The 14,925-nt window shown below is 43.9% G+C and overlaps 1 protein-coding gene across 2 annotated transcripts in view; it reads left to right on the top strand.

The window, feature by feature from the left end:
• Nucleotides 1–14,925, top strand: part of DYNC1I1 (dynein cytoplasmic 1 intermediate chain 1) — a 684,705-nt gene that overhangs the window by 396,865 nt on the left and 272,915 nt on the right. For both annotated transcript variants that reach the window (XM_082258382.1, XM_082258383.1), the window contains 2 exons: nucleotides 7,179–7,325; nucleotides 13,260–13,373. In XM_082258382.1, coding sequence (XP_082114508.1) covers nucleotides 7,179–7,325; nucleotides 13,260–13,373 — 261 coding nt within the window. The remainder of the gene's footprint in view (nucleotides 1–7,178; nucleotides 7,326–13,259; nucleotides 13,374–14,925) is intronic.

Genomic DNA, 14,925 nt, shown 5'->3' with positions numbered 1-14,925 from the left:
TTTCGGCATCTTGATGAGGAAAGGAAGATCCGGGCTGAACAGTATGCAAACCACCGCCGCCATTGTACACGCATGCACAGTAGAAAACTGGCTTTGAAGGCAAAATGCTTCACTGCCGATTTCCCTTACCTAAGATCCCAGCGCCTGCACCTGAAGTCGATTGAAGACTCGGTTTGGGTAAGGACATCGCTGGAACCATGGACAGGTAAGTGTCCTTATATTAAAAGTCAGCAGCTACAGTATTTGTAGCTGCTGACTTTAAATTTTTTTGGGGGGGGAGACTGGAGCTCCCTTTTAAGCTTGGGTAAGAGAGGAATGAACAGCAAACTTTCACAAAGTATTTTTAAAGCTTTTAGCAACCTTTCAGCATCTTTCTTAAAGTAGTAATAGACCCTAAGGCCCCTTTCACACATGGGAGTCTGTCGGCGGACTCCGTTTTTCTCAGCGGGGGATCGATCCACCGATCCCCCGCTGAGCCAGGGGTGGATCCAGAGTCTATTCTCGGGAGGGGCACTGCGGTTTTTCGTGTGCTATTTGTCGGGGCAATGGCTGGTGTTAGTGCTTCAATCATCACGGCTCCATGGTTGATATGGTGTCAGGATGATTGAAGTGCATTATTTCTTTTATTAGATTGTAAAATAAAATGGAAATATTTTAACTCACCATAATGCAGAATCAGTGGGAGCTCTGAGCGTGTCACTGGCCACGTCACCTGCCACCAGATGCGGATTGTCACTTTCCACATCGCCTGCCACCAGATGCAGCTTGTCACTTGCCACCTCACTTGCCATGCTGCCTGCCCCTAGATGTGTATTGTCACTTGCCATGTCACTTGCCACCTGATGCGGATTGTCACTTGCCATGTTGCCTGCCATCAGATGCAGACTGTCACTTGAAAAACAGATGTAGTATTTCACTTGCCACGTTGCCTGCCACCAGAAACAGCTTGTCACTTGCCATGTCACTTGCCACCAGATGCAAATTGTCACTTGCAACGTCACCAGGACTGCTGCAAGGATTTTTGACACCCTAGGCGAAACCTCATTTTGCCCCCCCCCCCCCATTGGCCTCACCCATAAGGGGAATCCACCCTCTTAACCTCCCTGGCGGTAATCCCGAGCGTGACTCGGGGTGGATTTTTTAGTCTAGGATCGGTATCCCCGAGTCACGCTCAGGGTAGATGTGCAGAGAGCGCAGCGGTGTCTCTTACCTTCTCCTGGCGATCCAGCAATGATCTCTCATTGCTGTGACCACCAGCCGAGATCCCCGCCGCTCGTCCGTCGGTGTGATGACTTCCTAGTTCCGTTCCTTGCACACACATATATATATATATATATATATATATATATATATATATACACCTATATACACACACACACACATATATATATATATATATATATATATATATATATATATATATAACGCATTAATTGTAATCTAATCGATAATTTTATTATATTATTGATTCGATTATAATTCATGCATTTGTGTTTCAAATTTATCACATCTGGGATGTCTACTAGAGTCTTGTTTTGGTCAGGTTTAAGTCAGTAATTACTAAGAATTGTAGGCCTATAATACATAACGCCAAATTTCCATGAAAAAAATTGTACCGCTTTTGGTACAGAATTCCTGACATAATCATACCGCCAGGGAGGTTTATGACAATATACACCAAGATAGCAGTGAATGATTTTCACATTTTTATAGTTGTCATTGGTACAGGAGAAAAGGAGGTATATTCCAATGATACGCCTGATCTAGTGATTTACCCTCACTTTGGGGAGATTTATATTCACTTCCTGCTAAGTGTCTGGGGTAAAAGTAAAATAAATTTCCCAAAAGGAGACACTGAAAACAACATAAAAAAAATCTAACCCTTGTCTTTTGTATCTAAACTTAAGCCTCGTACACATGCAACGAATTTCCGCCGTCCGGTCGTCCGTCTTTTGTCCAGAGTGGTGTCTGTTGGTTGGAATGTGCTCTAGACCGCACGAATTTTCCCGTACGACAGAATTCTACTTCAGAAGTGATGTCATGTGTTGGATTGCTTTCTTTGTGTTCTTTCTCTCTGAGCATGCCTAGTCTTGCTCATAAGATTTTTCCCCATCGAAATCTGTACTAATGAGACGAAAATCAGACGTGTTTTGATGGTCGACAAAAATTATATAGCCTGCACACCAGGATTTTTTCGGCCGAAAAGTCGGAGTCGGTTGTCGGAAGCACCATACTAACAAGCCGAAAATCGGCAGATCGGTCGCCGGACGAAAATTCCCGGCCGAATTTCGACTTGTGTGTACAGGGCTTTAGTTTGGTGTGTATTGCTAGAGAGTTTTTTGTTTTGTTTTTCTTAGGAGGGTGCATGTGATCAGGACAGGCCAATCAGCACTGTCCAGACAGAGTTAGGGACCCTGCAGCTTCATAGGACAGTCAGCATAGAATGAAAACTCTTTCTACAAGCTCTAACCAGATACTGATAGAAATCACAAGACTGCTATATACTGCTGATGAGAAAAGGTATTTAGCAGTTTATATTTACTGAAATAATTGCATTTCCATGTTCTGTGTACTGTGGGAGAGCAGATATAGTGCAGGATTCTGGGTTTAGTAACACTTTAAGGCTCCGTGCACACTGGGTTAAAAAAAAAGGCCAGTTCCTTTGGCAGAAAACAAAACGTTAACGTTGCGTTTTTTGTACAGAGTTTAGGCCCGTTCACACTTGTACAACCTGAAAGGTGCCTAACTTTGCCGGGACTTTGATATGACTTTGCCACGACTTCAACGCGACTTGAAGTAATGCCTGTGTAATCTTGAGGTCTATGGACCTCAAGTTGCATCAAAGTGGGACCAAAGTAGTGCAGGGACTACTTTGAAGTCAATGCGACTTGAAGTCGCACAGATATGAATAGTACTCATTGAAAATCATGGGGTACGACTTGCCATGCGACTTTGCAGCCTCATGTTGCAGGACAAGTCGCACAAGTGTGAAAGGGGCCTTAGACGAGTTTAGGAGAGTTTTGTGGTTTTCTTTTCTGCCAGAAAGCTCCAATCAGAAACCCAAACCAGAAGAGCCATTGAGCTCAAAATATGTCTGTAATCGTCCTAATGTGCATGGACACATAGGATAACATTGAGCAGCTTCTACAGGCAGAACACAAAACTCCTGTAGTAGCAGCTATTTTTAAACAAGTGTGCATGAAGCCTAAAGAAACTAGACAAATGTACATCTCTAATGGAAGGGCTTATTCTCACTTCAAAAAAGCTGCTAAACATTCTTCAGCATTACTTGAAACTTGCTAAAAGCATCCTAGGAGTTTGTCTTAACCACTTGCCGACCGCCCGTTGTGTATATACTACAGCAGCGTGGTTGTATTGTGCGAAACGAAATACCTGTATGTCGTTTCATTCATTAGCCATTAGATGGTGCGATTGCACCGTTATTGGCTAGCGGGGATGTCAATCAATGGGTCTGTCGGACTCGATGTCCCCGGGAGAGGCAAAGCTGTGATCTGACAGGGAGGAAGACAGGGATCTTGTGTTCCTGGTAAGCAGGAACACAGATCCCTGTCCTCCCCCAGTCAGAGCACCTCCCCTACACAGATAGAAAGCACCCCCTAGGGACACACTTAAACCCTTTGATCACCCCTGATGTTTACCCCTTTCCTGCCAGTGTCATTAGTGCAGTGACGATGCTTTTTTTTTTTTTTAGCACCGATTACTGTAAAAATGTCACTGGTCCCCAAAAGGTGTCAAAAGTGTCAGTTAGATGTCCGATCTGTCCCCCGCAACATCGCAGTCCCCCTAAAAATCGCTGATCATCACCATTACTAGTAAAAATAAATAAATAAATAAAAATGCTATAAAAATATTGTTTGCAGACGCGATAACTTTTCCGCAAACCAATCAATAAACACTTATTGGGATTTTTTTTTACCAAAAACATGTGGCAGAATACAAATTGGCCTAAAATGATGAAAAAAAAATTGATTTTTTTAAAAAAAATTTATTAGCTGTGTTTTATAGCAGAAAGTAAAAGGTATTTTTTTTTTTTCAAAATTGTCACTCTTTTTTTTGTTTATAGCACAAAAACTAAAAATCGCACAGGTGATCAAATACCACCAAAAGAAAGCTCTATTTGTGGGAAAGAAAGTACACACATTTTAATTGAGTACAGCTTTGCACAACCGCACAATTGTCAGGTAAAATATTGCAGTTCCATATCGCAAAAAATGTCTTGGTCATTAAGGGGGGTAAAACCTTCCGGTCCAGAAGTGGTTAAAGTAGAACTATAGGCAAAACTTTTTTTCTAATTTTGGATAGCGTAAGGGAGGGTTATAACCCTTCTCAGAATTTTTTTGCAAGCTATGGGGACCCAGAAGATTGATTTTTCAGAAGACTTCAGCATAGCTCTTAACTGTCCCTGATTTCAAGGAACTGTCCCTGATTTGGAACGAAGTCCCTCTGTCCCTCTTTCCTCCTCATTTTTCCCTCATTTTGGTCTGATCTATATAGTTGTATATAAAATGTCCTATTTATCATTCATAAAAGTTTTTCCCAGTGATAAAAGTTCTAAATTGCTTCATTTGTTAACCACTTCTGGACCGGAGGATTTCCCCCCTTAGGTCCGGTTCACACTAATGCAATGCGGGAAGGCTGCGAATCCGCAGCCTGTTCCCGCATCGCACACGCACCCCCGGCAGTTCACACTGCTATATGCAATACGCTGGGGGTGTCAATGTAATCTTAACGACACCCCCAGTTTGATGGCATATCACAGTGCGATCGTGCAGTTCACACAGGATCGGATCGCACAAGTATGAACCGCTGTGCGATCCGATCCTGATGCGGCTGCCAAAAAGGGTCCTGTGCGTCTTTGCTGCGGGTGCGGTGCGAATTTAGCCATACAAAGTGTATGGCTAAACTCGCACCGCACAGCCGATTGCATGTAATGAAGGAGCAGTGCGCTCCGACATTACATGCGAACCCCGCACACGCAGAAGTGTGAACCGGGGGTTAATGACCAGGCCATTTAAGCTATTCGGCACTGCATTAATGTAACGGACAATTGCGCGGTCATGCAACGCTGTACCCAAATAAAGTTGAGTTCTTTTTTTCCCCCTACAAATAGAGCTTTCTTTTGGTGGAATTTGATCACCTTTTTGTTTATTTTTATTTTTTGTACTATAACCAAAAAAAGAGCGACAATTCTGAAAAAAAAAAAAAAAACAATATTTTAAATTTCTGCTATTTAAAATTCCCCCAAAAAAATGGTGACAATCTGTGATTTTTAGCGGGACTGCGACATTGCGGCGGACAGAGCGGACCCCCAACTGACATTTTTGACACTTTGAGGGAGGCCAGTGACATTACTACAGTAATCAGTGCTAAACATATGCACTGTTACTGTAATAATTACACTGGCAGGGAAGCGGTTAATCCAGGGGCGATCAAACGGTTAAGTGTGAGCCTGGGGGGTGTTTTCTAATTGTGAGGGGGATGGGCTTATGGAATTAACACAGAGATCTGTGTTCCTAAATAGGAGGATCACAGGAGCTCTGCATTGATTCCAGAGAGAACAACGGTCTACTGTGTTTACAACAGCAGACTGCTGTTCTCTCTTCACGGGATCGCGGCCGCCGGCCCCGTGGATTGGCTTCCCCGCTGGCGAGTGGAATTGCTCCTGCGGACAGGTATGGTGATTCGCGGGATCCTGCCGACCTGCCGTGATATAACTGCAGCGGCTGGTCGGCAAGTGGTTAATTTCAAAAGCCAGTATAAAGGAATAATATTGGTAAAATAAATACTTGTGGGTTTAACTAATAATTTTTTTTGTATAATTCTCCGAAACGGGGCGTGACAGGGGGTGTGTCCTAGGCTTACATACTTTTGATAATAGGTGTCCCTTGTTCCCATCTCAGAATGTTGGGAGGAATGCTTCTGGGGACCATTTCTCAGCAATAGAGCACATTTTAGTGCCATGGGCACTGAAAAGGTAATTATTATCTTTCTACAGGTATGTTGTTCCCTTAAGGTCCTTTCACACAAGCGGTGGGCTCGGCGGAGTCCGTTTTTCTCAGTGGGGATCGATCCACCGATCCTCGCTGAACAGGCGGATGACAGGTCCGTCTCCACTCACTTTGCAGAGACGGAGCTGTCAGATCCCCGCTCTCCTCTATGGGAGATTGGATGAAAACGGACCGCCTAATAATCTCCTGAAATATTAAATTAAGGGCTCTTTCACACTAGGAGTCCGTTGGACGGACTCCGTTTATCTCAGCGGGGGATCGATCCGCTGATCCCCCGCTGAGAAGGAGAATGACAGCTGTTCTCCGCACTGTGTGCGGAGACACAGCTGTCAGAGCACCATACATCTCTATGGGGGAATCGGATGGGAACAGACCATCGGTCCGTTCTCATCTGATCCGCTGGACGGATGGAAAATAGGGTTTCCATCCGTCCAGATTTGACGGATCGGATCGGACCGGGTGTCAGCGGACATGTCTCCGCTGACATCCGATGCCCCATAGGGATGCATGGGGGAACCGTTCAGATCCGCCAAAAAAACTGACAGGCGGATCTGAACGGTCCACCTGTGTGAAAGGGGCCTAATGCATTAGGACCCTTTCACACGGGCGGTGCACCCGACGGAGTCCGTTCCGCTCAGCGGGGGGATCGATCCACCGATCCCCGCTGAGCAGGCGGATGACAGCTCAGTCTCTGCTCTGTGTGCAGAGACGGAGCTGTCAGATCCCCGCTGTCCTCTATGGGGAGATTGGATGAGAATGGACCGCCTGTCCGTTTTCATCCATTTCGACCCTCCAGACGGATAGAAAATAGAGTTTCCATCTGTTTGGATTTCACGGACAGGATCGGATAGCAGCGGGTGTCAGCGGACATGTCAGCGCTAACATCCGCTGCTCCATAGAGGTACATGGAGCATCCAATCAGATCCACTTGAAAAACGTACAGGCGGACCGGGTCGGAAAGCCCGCGTGAAAGGTGCCTCAGACTTCTCATGTCACAGGGTCCTTGTAAAAGCTTGCTGCTCACAATGTTCCTAAACAAGCTGAAGTCCATTTGTAGAGGCCTAAATATTAATTAAAGGTAGCCTGCCCAATTATCAGCCGTTGGTTATTCACATGGTTTAAGCTGATCATTTCTCTTCTGTCTTGCAGTCCTCTGTCATGTCTGTCTGCTTTGCTCGGTTTCATCCAAATCTCGTGATCGGTGGAACGTACTCTGGACAAATCGTTTTATGGGATAATCGCAGCCATCGGAGGACTCCAGTTCAAAGGACACCACTTTCTGCTGCAGCGCACACTGTAAGGCGGACACATGCATTATTGCCTGTTATTGGTGACCCTCTCTTTCTATCTGGCTTATTTAATAGGGTAACAAGCAAAGAGCAACCCATCATCTTTCATAGGTGGCTGCTCCAAAGTGATGACTAGGACTGGAGTTGTTGCACTGTTTATATGGCCAATGCTCTATCAAATGTCTTTTGATGCTCGAAAAAATATTTCACATTTTTTGTGTGGAAGTAAACATGCCAGTTACCTGGCTGTCTTTCATTTTTTTAATTTTTGGGGCCACATTCACACTTGTGCATTGTGATAATAAGAATTGTAATGGTAATGCAAAGGCATAACTCCCAACTGTCCCTGATTTCAAGGGACTGTCCCTGATATGGAGCAAAGTCCCTCTGCCCCTCTTTCCTCCTCATTTGTCACTCATTTTGGTCTGATCTATATAGTTGTATATAAATTGCACTTTTTACTCTTTCAAAAAGTATTACCCAGTGCTAAACCTTTCATCCAGTTTCTAAATTGCGGCATTTGTACATTTCAAAAGCCATTATAAAGGAATAGTAGTCGTAATTCTTTATGCAACTTGTGTCCGCAAAATATGTAGGGGGTGTGGATTTGTCCCAGGTAAATTTCCCAGACTAGTGCAATAGCAGCCAGGCACACAGCAGCAGTCATGCTTCTGGCTTATTAAACAGTCTAGAGGTTTTTAAATGTATTGCTGATTGGAGGATAGGGCATAGGGAGCTGTAGGATACTCCATGAACACTGAGCAGTGAATTGAGGACACTCTCCACAGTAATAGTTTCTCAAACAAAAGCCCAGAAAATGAACAGCACCGGGCAGTGGCGTAGCGTGGGTTGTCAGCACCCGGGGCAAGGCAAGTAATTTGCGCCCCCTAATCCGCAGGATTTTAGCACTCGAGTCTCTTCCACTAGATTAGTTAAAGAAACCCTTACCCCCTAAGCACATGTATTGTTTGTTATGAAAATACTGATGTAATTAAAGTAAAATGCATCTAAATACAAGTTTGAATGACCAGCGTGCCCCCTTTCAATGCAGATGGACCAGCGTGCCCCCTTTCAATGCAGAATGACAAGCGTGCCCCCTTTCAATGCAGAATGACCAGCGTGCCAACTTTCAATGCAGAGAGACCAGCGTGCCCCCTTTCAATGCAGAATGACCAGCGTGCCCTCTTTCAATGCAGAATGACCAGCATGCCCCCTTTCAATGCAGAGTGACCAGCCAATGCAGAGAGACCAGCTGCCCCCATTCAATGCAGAGAGACCAGCGTGCCCCCATTCAATACAGAGAGACTTACCTGCAGCGGCGGCTTCTCCTCAGTTCCCCGCGTCTCCTCGAGTCCTCCCGCCTCCTCCTCGGCCAATGGCATGCGTTCGCCTTTCGGCCAATCAGGAAGCGGGTCTCGGACCTGCTTCCTGATTGGCCAGGAGGAGGATCCGTGTGACAATAGCGAATTCTCATTCGCTATTGTCACACAATGGGTGGGCTCGGGGTGCACTGCTCTGCGCCCCGGATCCACCCTTTTTTAAAGCCTATTAGAGCCTCTGTCTCTAAACAGGTTATTAAAAAAAAAACCCCACTCTGTGACAGCGCCAGGCTGCTGACTCACTCGCTGCTAAACTGACTGAGCTGTGAGGAGAGGCGGCATTGCAGCGCCACCCCACCCTACATCAATGGACAGGTGAGGCACAGTCCAGCCCTGCCCTGACCCGCCATTTTCAGCCATAGGGCGGCCGCTCTGGACATCTTCCAGCGTAAAGATGGAGGCAGTCGCAGACAGTGTGTGAACTGTGTATGTCAGAGTCAGACAGACAGAGTGACACTGCAAGTGCGCCCCCCCCAGATGTTCCGCCCGGTGCGGCCCACCCCCCCTGCAACCCCCCACGCTACGCCACTGGCACCGGGAAACCTTCATCAATGTCTCAGGCCAGGCAAGCACTTAAAAAAGATTTGCTAGGTATATCAGCAGCAACAGTCACTAGGATTTTCCCTTCAGGTCTGTCCTCGTGTACTTGGATTCTTCCTTCCAGTATCAGAAAGACAATTCCTCTGTGAGTCTCCTAGACTGGATCCCCATTGAATTCCCTCACTTAGCTTCAGAGATTTTAGCAGAACAGGCCCCCCAGCTCTGGCGCAGCTGAGACCTTGATGAGCACAAGTAGATTTTTCAGCTGGGCTTCCCAGAAGGGCAGCAGACTGGGAACTTCTCCTCCTGGACAAGAACCCCTGGGCTGCCTAAAGCTCCAGGCTATTTATGCATTCAGGAGCCATTAACTGGGCACCCTCCCCCTAGGGATTGGCTGAGACCACATAAATATTCAGACTGCTGGTTTGCATCCTCCCAACCCACTATATTCTGGAATTCTCCAGAAGGCAGGAGAGAACAATCAAACCTACAGCCTGCAGAGTCCAGAACAGGCCAAAGTAATCAAACACTGCTCCACTACAGTAGTTACAGTGAAGCCAAAATTACCTAAATTTGCCTAGCTTTCCTATCAACCTATTCAACAGGGTGCTACAAATGAATTTGTCCCTGACTTGCTTTATAAAATAAATGCAACAGATTAGTGGCTGCAATTATTAAGACAGGATCAATTATTATCCCCTAGCTGGGGTACATTTATTAACCAGTTACCGACTGCCTACCGCAGATTTACTGCGGCAGGCGGCTGCTCCTGGGCAAAGCGACGTAGGTATACGTCTTTCACTCTCAGGAGGCTAGGGGGCAAGCACGTGGCGCGCGCGCTTCCGCTCCTGCCCCCGCTCGTCAGCGGGGAAGCCGATTCGTTTGTCAGGCGGCTCCGATTGCTGCATGACACCCGCGATCATTCCCCGCTGAGAGAGAAGGACGGTCGGCTGTTTTAAACACAGCTGACCGTTCTTCTCCCTGCAATGATCATAGAGCCCATGTGATCCTTCTATATAGGATCTATCTATCTATGGTCATTTCAGAAGCCCCCCCCCCCACAGTTAGAATCACTCCCCTAGGCTCACAATTAACCCCTTGATCACCCATAATGTTAACCCCTTCCCTGCCAGTGTCATTATTACAGTAACAGTGCATATTTTTAGTACTGATTACTGTAGTAATGTCACTGGTCCCCCCAAAAGTGTCAAAAATATCAGTCAGGGGTCCGATCTGTCCGCCGCAATGTCGCAGTCCCACAAAAAATAGCAGATTGCCGCCATTACTAGTAAAAAAAAAAAAAACAATAAAAATGGCATAAATATTTCCCGTAGTTAGTAGACGCGATAACTTTGTGCAAACCAATCAAAATACGCTTATTGCGATTTTTTTTTTTTTTTTTTTTACCAAAAATATGTAGCAGAAAACAAATTGGCCTAAAATGTTAAAAAATTTTGATTTTTAAATTTTGTTTTTCTGAGAATGTCATATAGCAGAATGGGAAAAATATTGTTTTTTTCTCAGAATTGTTGCTCTTTTTTTGTTTATAGCGCAAAAAATAAAATCGCACAGGTGATCAAATACCACCAAAAGAAAGCTCTATTTGTGGGGAAAAAGGACATTAATTTTATTTGGGTACAGCGTCGCACGACCGCGCAATTGTCCATTAAAGTAACGCAGTGCCGAATCGCAAAATAGGGCCTGGTCATTAAGGGGGCAAATCCTTCCGGTCTTAAAGTGGTTAAGCAGTTGTGTATTAATTATTGTGCAATACACATGCAAAAATGTTAGAATTAATCTTTAGGCCTATTTGCAAACAAAGCAGCTGACTTTGTTCTCAGTAAATGTGTGGCCAAATACTGTCTGTAAGTAGAATATGTCAGCTGTGCCATATCTTCTAGCACTTATTTAGAAAAGAAATGTAACCTTAGCACTGTTGCAGAACATAAAAATGTTAACAAGTACTTTTAAATTACACACAGATATGTTAATTGTCATACTGGCCAATTTGTTACACAAAATTTCATACATAAACTAAATCTGTCCCAAGAAGCAACTGATGAGAAACTACAAACAATAAGATACTTTTGATAAATGCCCTTCACAGTTTTGAGGTTTTGCTGCATTGTAAAAAGATGTAAATAAAGACTAGACATGTTTTTAAGAGATAGGATGGGATTTTGCAGGTGCCATATAAAAGCATATAGTATATATTTTATTTATACAGTGATTATACTGAGTTCCAAGCGCACTTTGTCGTCTACATGTTTTGCCACATTGGTTTCCTCAGGAAGTATTAAAGTGCTACAGTACAACTATGTGAGAAAATATAATCATAATGAAAAAATGCATGCAAAGAGTACTTTCAAAATCAATCTATTTAACATGTCAGATTCACAACACATACCAGGGCTCCCAGAAGTTTCACCCAGATATAACCAGGACCAGGGAAAAGGGGGATGAAAAATCCCAGACGGCCGTGGGGCACATCAAAGTCCCATCCATGGACTTTGCTTGGTATCCCATTCTTGGTGCCCCTTGCGCCCTGTGGTCATCTGGAATTGATCAACCCCTTACCCGCTAGCGATAATCACTGTCTTCTCCCGGCAAGGATGGCTTCCCCAGCCCAGAAATCTCACCAGGGCAGTCTCTTGGAGGTGTAAGAAGCTACCTAGTTGTTAAACTCGCCAGCGCCTACCTAAAATATTAAGTCCAACTAAAGTCACAGAAATAGATATGTAATCACATAGACATAGGGACGGATTTACTAAAACTTGAGAGTGCAAAATCTGGTGCAGCTTTGCATGGTAGCCAATCAGCTTCTAACTTCAGCTTGTTCAATTAAGCTTTGACTAAAAATCTTGAAGCTGATTGGTTTCTCTGCAGAGCTGCACCAGATTTTGCACTCTTCAGTTTTAGTAAATTGATTACATTGTACTCACAACCTCTATTTTCATTGTCTTACCTCTATTTTCCTGTTTCAGCAGTTGTGCAGTGTAAGGCAGGCCATAGATGGTGCAAATTTCTGCACAATTCCCTCGTCAACACAGACAGTGCTGACAGGGGATTCCCTCCTGCTGAGACATTGTCTTCTCCTGGCGGCGGGGGTTTAGCGGGCGGGGAAAGCCATCTCCTCCACCAGAAGACAGTGATTATCGCTAGCGGCTATAGCAGCCACTTGCGATAATCCCACGCAAATCCAGCAGGTTGGTTGTACCCAAGTTGATCAATCAGTCAACTTGGGTACATTCAGCGCGCCCATTAATGGTTCAGCAGGAACCAGCCGGGATTTGAACTGTGAATGGCTGGCTTTAATATGACTCTTCAATCTAAATAGCACCAATATTAGAACCAATGCACTCTGGAATCACTTCTCAGTAATCAGTTGGATCTGACGCCCTTTCTTCCTCTGCAAAGCAAGTCTGTATTAGGAAATGGGAGGGTGTGGCTACTACTCAGCTATGCCAGCCTAGAGTACTGTAGGTCGAGAGCAGGGAACAGCATATTGAGTGAGCATTTCCCAACAAAAATCAGTCAGAGATCATAACCTACCTGGGTACAACCAGTGCTAGATTTTCATCACTGAAGCCTACTAAGGTCACCTATATGACACAGAATATGACTTTATTTTTTTAGCACCAACCTGGCTTAAACCATTGTGATAGTTTGTAAATGACTTTATATGAAATTACTATTACTACAGATGATGGAAATAAAAGGTGTGGCAAATAATTATACAGGGAGATGTCGCCCCCGTTACCTCTACTGCTTATAGTCATGTACCTACTGTGCCTAGAGGCAAACCTGGCCCTGGATACAGGAAGAGATAATAAAGTGTGGCCTAAAATTGTACTTTAAATTAGTGGTTGTAATTAGCTTTTTTTTAAATATATTCATATTAATATAATGTTCCAGTTTTAAACATTGGCACAGAGGTTCATCAAGAGACCTGTTCTGTATTTACAACGTCCAAACAGTCACAGATCACATGAACTCTAAGAGCTTTGCTTGTCTTTTAACAGCATCCCATCTACTGCGTGAATGTAGTGGGAACACAAAATGCACACAACCTTATTACCGTTTCCACGGATGGGAAATTGTGCTCCTGGAGTTTGGATATGCTCTCAACTCCGCAGGTGAGTGCCGACTCTACCCCATGAGAACCACTCTGCCTAATGCCTTAATTGGAGCAGTCTGCTACCAGCTGTAATGCATTCTTATAAAAAGGAAAGTTTAACTTTCTGCTAACAAGAAAACTTGTGTTTATTTACTACTAGTCATTAAAGCATGATGTTTAGGGGAGTTTTCACACTGCCATTTTTGCCTCTGCCTAAAACTAAGAGGGCGCAGAAGTTTTAAAGTGGAATGTAAAATTGAAAAAGTTTAAAATTAAGGGAGGGCAGGCACTTTATTGCAGGAGGCCTTTGATACACATATCATTCCTTCCATAAAGAATACAACCTTAGCGTCAATAAATAATTCCAATACAGTTAGGTTCATAATGACCTATAATGACGAATTGTGAATGAAAGAAGGTGCGCGAACCAATGAATTGAATGGTAAAAGCAGCACTGTGAAAAAAATCGGAAATGCAAAAAAATGTGTACCATAAATTATGTTACAAAAGTGCGCTAATAAATTAAGAGAACAAAAATGTCCGTATAAATATTTTCAGGGTGAATCAAAAACTTAAAAAAGTCCTTTGCATCAAAAAAGAAGTGATCCCAAATAAACACAAGAAAATATACTATTTTTATACTATTTATGTATTTCCACTTGTTTTTATCAATAAATTTGGAGGTAATGCACTATCAGTCCCATTCTCTTTTTGGTATGATCTCCTTGGTGGCATTCTCACCTCTGGGAGCCCACAGATCCCCCCAACCGAGAAGCTGACGATCTATCCATTCCAGTTGGGATCCTGTTCCATCTAGCTGGCCAATTGGATTTGCGTATATGCTCTCATCTCTCTCACATGTGGTAAGAGTCCACACACATCACTGGGTGTCATCACTGAATTGTGTTATAGTCACGTATTTGGGCTGTTTGCTGGGAAGAGGTCAAATCACCTATTCTTCATCACGTTCAACACCCATCATTTATTAGTATATTTTCTTGTGTTTATTTGGGATCACTTCTTTTTTGATGCAAAGGACTTTTTTAAGTTTTTGATTCACCCTGAAAATATTTATATGGACATTTTTGTTCTTTTAATTTATATGGACATTTTTGTTCTCTTGATTTATTAGCGCACTTTTGTAACATAATTTATGGTACACATTTTTTTGCATATAATGACAAATACATGTCTATTTCCAAAATTTTTTGAAAACGCTATAACATTCTTCAGCTAGATCAGAGACTAGCCCTAGTGCTACCGCCAGTTCCACAGGTCACTTTCAGGACGTCAGTGATGTCACTCGGGCGCGCCCTGACTGGCTTTTAGTGCGCCTCGCATTCCATCCTTCTTAGGGCCTTTGGATTGGCGCCCCCCATGCAGCACTGGATGACCTCCTTCCATCAATGCCCAGGGGACCTTGGAGTGGTATTGTTGGGTTTTTAATGGTTTAACTTTACTGACAACATTGTGGACATTCCAATAAACTTATGTGAGTTTTAAATCTCTGGATTGGCATGGCTGATGTTGCATTTCTTTAACAGAAGAGACTTTGCATGTCTCACTTCCTA

This window comes from Pelophylax lessonae, assembly GCF_965119305.1.
Source record: "Pelophylax lessonae genome assembly, chromosome: 5".
In the NCBI taxonomy this organism is placed as follows: Eukaryota; Metazoa; Chordata; class Amphibia; order Anura; family Ranidae; genus Pelophylax; species Pelophylax lessonae.
This window is presented reverse-complemented; position numbering and strand designations above follow the sequence as displayed.